Here is a 5,744-nt window from a genome sequence, read left to right on the forward strand (position 1 = left end):
AGGCAGCTCTGCGGGAGACCCCAACGCTTTGGGGGCGCTTTGTTTTGCATGTTTACGAGGCCGACCGGTTACTGCACGGACTCTGCGGCGGGCATCGGTTATCCGATATATGTTCCGGTGTTTGAAACGATCCCTCGGCAAAAAGGACGCGTTTTATTTGGAATTTATTCGCTCGGAAGGACGGGAATCTTATCGTATGTAAATGGTTATCTCTTAATGTAGGGAATTTGCATTTAAAAAGAAAAGTCTGCTAGCCTCGGGAACCGGAACGACTGTTTTCGTTGGCCACTAAAATGGTCCGATCGAAGCAGAATACCAATGAAAAAGCTGCCGTCATTATACTCTGATTCATGTGAAAATGGTAATCGAAAACCGATATGTTAGTCAGGGAAAAATTCAGAAAGCTAATGATCTTGTTTTGATATATTTCAAACTCATAGTTATTGTTAGGGTTCGTCGCGGTTGCGGTATTTACCGCAACCGCGCGGTATTTACCGCATCCGCACCGCAAAATCTGCGGTGCGGTAAGACACTTTTTCTTGCGGATGCGGTGCGGGAAATGAGCATTTACCGCGCGGTTTTACCGCAACCGCACTTAAAAAAATAATTGATAAGTCTGCAGTCTACATTAAAAAGTGAATTAAAACTTTGACTTTTACCATTTAAGAACGACGAAACTTATTACCTTACAATAGGGAAACATAATAAACATTTGATTGCTCTAATTTCCATGGACTTGACAATGATTGGGAAATAAATCCGAATATAATCTGTATTCGACCTATCGCTACTTGATTTTTTACATTTTATTTATTCTAATATGATAAAACAATCTGTTACTAAGAAATAAAATCTATAAGCTGTGTCCAATATAATTTGGCATCAGTATTTTTACGTCATATTTTAAACACTTTTAAAAATTTACAAGCGAACCTTTTCAAATATATAAAATGCACAATACAATGATTGAAAAACAATTGAATTGCACTATCAAATCCAATTTAAAAATGCATCATTTCTCCCGATTCCTCTTGACAATCGTGGAATTATGAATCGTTTACGATGACATTTTCTCAACTGTAATTTTGATTAAATTGGAGAACTTTTGATTGATTTGGAGAACTTAAAAGTTTTCCTATTGATTGTTGCGGAAGAACGTTTTTGTATGTATAATGATGAAGTACATGTAGGGTTCGCAGTACCGACCCTTTTTGTCAAGAACCGGTACTACGGTACTGAAGCCCTTTTTTAAATTCGAAAAGAGCTTCAAAATGAAATTGAATGCTGAAACTGATGACCTTATTCTCAGATGATTGATTTGTGCTGATCAAAAAACATGTTTATTGTTTTTAATGGATTCGGAATGGCATGACTCATTTCAGCAGAAAATATTTTTCGTATGCAGCACCTTCTTTTATTTCGAAATCTAGGCCACTATGAAATCAATAACTGCTAAGCGGTGAGACTTCGACTTTAACAGATGGTAAAAGTAAGAAACACTATTAATAACAGTAAATCAAAGCGAGAATGGCAGTAAATCCGAGCAGGTTGCTCGCTTTTCCTCTCTTGATTTGCTGTAAATTGGTTTCGACCTGCATACCAAGGCTCTTTGCTTTCCTGTAAACTATGGAGTTTTGCTGAATTTTCCTATCACTAATAATCACAAATCGCTCCATTTGGAGTAGCTCACCAAGTCTAAAATTGTTAGCTGCTAAATCGCTGTTCTTTATTTTATAAATAAAGGTTTAAGAGCAAACCAAAGACATGATTTAGACCATAGTCTTATTACGTGCCACCCAGTAAAAAATAGAAACCAATCAGAATGTCGCTAATAAAAATCATAGCAAATTTTTACGTCTCTTACGCTAGATGTGAATATTATGAAATTTAGTACAAGATCGTTAAAATTTAATAATAACTATATAAAGAATTTAAACATTCCGTTCAGTACAACGGGAGCTAGTAATGTTTAACTTATAGAAGGTAATTAATATAATTAAAAGTCATCTTGCAGACCGATATTTTGAAACATGTCCCCCTAGAGAATCCACATATTTTTCATAAAAAAATTGTATGGTACCGAAAATACCGGTACTGGCTTTTCTTCAGTACCGGTATTACGGTACCAAAATTGGGTCGGTATTCCCGGGATTTTCGGTACTGGTATTACCGGTACCACAACACTAAGTACAGCTGCATTTCATATGACTTCAGTGCTATGCTAAGATTTACCTTGTTTCGAAAGTATTTATCTCAAAATGTACGGAATTTTATTAATAAAACTTGCAAAGTGTCAACTTTTTTAATTTTTTAATAAATGTTACATTCTGAGGAGTCCGTCAAAGTTAATGTACGTGTAAATAAGAGTAATATTTTATTATATTTGGTTATTCAAAAAAAAAATAATAATTTTTCCACACATTTTTCAAAAATACAGAATTTTACCGCATTTACCGCATTACCGCGCGGTGCGGTGCGGTAAATGCAGTGCGGTTGCGGTAAGCGGTGCGGTTTTATTATTTTTTTGCGGTTGCGGTGCGGACTATCCGTTTACCGCCCACATCCGCACCGCGACGAACCCTAGTTATTGTTGATTGTCAATAAACAAACCATCAAAGTGACTGTCAAGCGTACAGCTCTACATCGTGCTCAACTTGAAAGCAGATAAACTTGGCTATATGTACATATATTCGAATATTTCAATCCATAACAAAGCTGGAAACTGCAGCGACAAATATGCCGACAATATGTATAGCAAAAAAACCGAACTCAACTTTCGACATCGTAAGCAATTGGTATATGCAAATGTTTGTCGGAGTTATTTGCATATTTTTATATTTATAGTATCATTGCTGACTCCCCAACCAGAGTCTGCGACAGAACAGAACAAAATAAAACAAGATAAAACAAACGCTACTAGCTTCTGTTTACTGTTTCCATTAACTGCAGTACCTACCTTCCCCGAGCGCTTTGCTTTCGTTGCCACCAGCAACACCTGGCCTGCTCTGATAGAGGGAAAATTTAAACACTGAAGTGAAGGAAAGAAGCCTTTCTCAGTTGGCGGTAAATTGATCAAAGCAACTTAATCCGTGTATTGTGAGTTATCAGAGAATTATTGTTCACTAATTATTCAGTGCAGTGGAAAAAATATCTATTCGGCCAGTTTCCCTTCAGTCGATTTGAGCTCGGATAAATAAATACAATCAATAGTCATTATCTATAGCTACATAAATTGATATAGGAAAGCTGTCAATTAATTTCGGTGATTATAAACAACATATCTGTTTAGATGTTGCACTGGTTCTTTAGTCCGAGCGGTAAAACACTGGTCCGGGTAAATGTTCAAACCCCGTTAGAATATTGAGCGGACTTTACCAAGTACTTTCACCGTGAAATAGTAACTTGGATGTGACTAGGTGCGAAATAACACAATGCACGTTGTATCCGAAACACCACGTACTAAATATAAATTTATTGCTCGCAATCTTAATAACTAGTCACATGTATAAAATAATATAAAATTTCGCTTTCGTTGCACACACTGTAGGCAAATGTAGCTGACTGGTGCCTGTAGCTTCGACGCTGTCCCTTTTTTAACTGTAGCAATTGAAGACGCTCACCGAGCGCGGGAAAGAAAAAGCTCGCAGCTGTGAATATAGTGTGTGTTATCAGTTGCCGATAACGAGGGTTATCTCGATGGTGGGTTACACACGAACATCCCGACCCCCGCTGAAATTGCACGATTTCTGACGCACTCACAGTTAAGCCAATGACGATCCATCCTCTGCTCTATTTTCGCTGTCATTAGCAATCGGTAGGAGACAGATCTTCTCAACAGGTCGCTGGATAACACCCTTTGAAGTTTTCAGCGTCACAACTCTGACCACTCCATCTGTGCCTGGGTGAATCTCCTGAATACGCCCCATGCGCCAATGAATAGGTGGCGAATTATCCTCATAAACAACGACGAGTTTACCTGGTTCTATAGCAACTGGTGGCAACCAACGCTTGGATCGTCCTTGAAGCTGTGAGAGATACTCGAGCCGCCAGCGCTTCCAAAAATCCTGCACCTTCCTCTGCACAGCTTGCCAATGGGTTAGCCGGTTAATTGGTGTCTTCCCGAAGTCCGCGTCGGGTAGCGCCTGTAGTGCTCCACCCACCAAAAAATGACCCGGTGTTAAAGGCTCCATATCATTGGGGTCGTCCGTTAGTTGGGTCAAAGGACGCGAATTTAAACAACTTTCCACTTGAGTCAAAACAGTGAGAGTGTCTTCGTACGATGCTGCTGTATCTCCCATAACCCGTAGCAGATGGTATTTTGCTGATCGAACCGCTGCCTCCCACAACCCACCAAAATGGGGTGCTCCCGGTGGGTTGAAGTGCCAGTTGATGTTGTCCTTTGCACATTCTTTCGCGATCTCCTCGTGGTGCTGCTTGTTCTTCAGTTTACTGATGAGCTCCGCTAGTTGGTTCCTGGCTCCAACAAAATTGGTGCCATTGTCCGAAAAAATGGTTGCACACCTACCTCGCCGTGACACAAACCTTCGCAGTGCTTGAATGAAACAAGAAGTAGTTAAGTCGCCCGCCAACTCCAGGTGTACCGCCTTCGTTGCGAAACACACGAACACGGACACGTATGCTTTCACCGCTGCTCGACGATATCCTGGACGAATGTAGATCGGACCAAAATAATCTACCCCTGTTGTCGTGAAAGGTCGACCCGCTGTGACACGTGGAGTGGGTAACTCTGCCATAAATTGTCGGATGGTAGTTGGTTTGGTTCGATAGCACCGCATACACTTGTGGACGATCTGTTTAGCGACACTGCGACCACCTAAAGGCCAAAACCGTTGCCTAATAGCACTTAGCAATAGTTGTACTCCTGCATGCAGCATCTTTTCATGGTAGTGCCTCAGCAAAAGCCTGGTGATGTGGTGTCGTGCTGGAAGCACCATTGGATGCTTAGCTTCCTCGGTTTCGTAAGATTTTCCAAGTCTCCCACCAATACGGATAACTTCATTGGAAGACAAGCGAGGATGGAACCAACGTAGTGGTGATAGCCTCGATACTGGTTTTCCCTTAAGCAGTGCCTCATACTCCTTCGCGAACGCTTCCTTTTGAACCCGATGGACAATTGTCTGCTCTGCTTTCCGTAGTTCTTCAGTTGTTAACGCTCCTATGGTTGGCCTCAGGGACAAGCCTGTCTGATACTTTATGCGAAAATTTCTGATGAAACGTTGACAATATGCCGTTGTTCTAATCAAAACCGTGTAGTTGGAATATCGCGCAAAATACCAATTGTTGAACTCCGTAGAACATGATACTACCGCTCCAATAACTGCTCGCTTACGTTCCTCTTCAGCTTCCGCGGCCTCTGGGTCAGCAACTTGAGAAGGCCAACTCATAGATCCGATAGAAAGCCACGCCGGGCCTTCCCACCAAAATGTATTCAGGATTATTTCCTCCGGCAAGATACCGCGCGATATTAGGTCTGCCGGATTTTGAATACCTGGTACATGCCTCCAGGTACAGTTTTCTGTGATGCTTTGAATCTTCGCCACCCTGTTGGCGACATAAGTTGTCCAAACTGTGGGTACAGCACGCAACCATTGCAGGACTGTCGTTGAGTCTGTCCAAAAATAGGCATCACCCGTGAACCTTACTGCTTCCTTTACCTTCGCGTATAATTCCGCTGCCATCAAAGCACCACAGAGCTCGAGGCGCGGAATAGATTGACTTTTCAA

General features: G+C 41.2%; 1 protein-coding gene across 1 annotated transcript; it reads right to left on the reverse strand.

Moving 5' to 3' along the window:
- Positions 1 to 3,761: 3,761 nt before the first annotated feature.
- LOC131681231 (uncharacterized) lies at positions 3,762 to 5,405 on the reverse strand. The gene has a single exon (XM_058961934.1). The coding sequence runs from the start codon at positions 5,403 to 5,405 to the stop codon at positions 3,762 to 3,764; it is 1,644 nt and encodes a 547-aa protein (XP_058817917.1).
- Positions 5,406 to 5,744: the final 339 nt, after the last annotated feature.

This window comes from Topomyia yanbarensis, chromosome 2, assembly GCF_030247195.1.
Source record: "Topomyia yanbarensis strain Yona2022 chromosome 2, ASM3024719v1, whole genome shotgun sequence".
NCBI classification, from domain to species: Eukaryota; Metazoa; Arthropoda; class Insecta; order Diptera; family Culicidae; genus Topomyia; species Topomyia yanbarensis.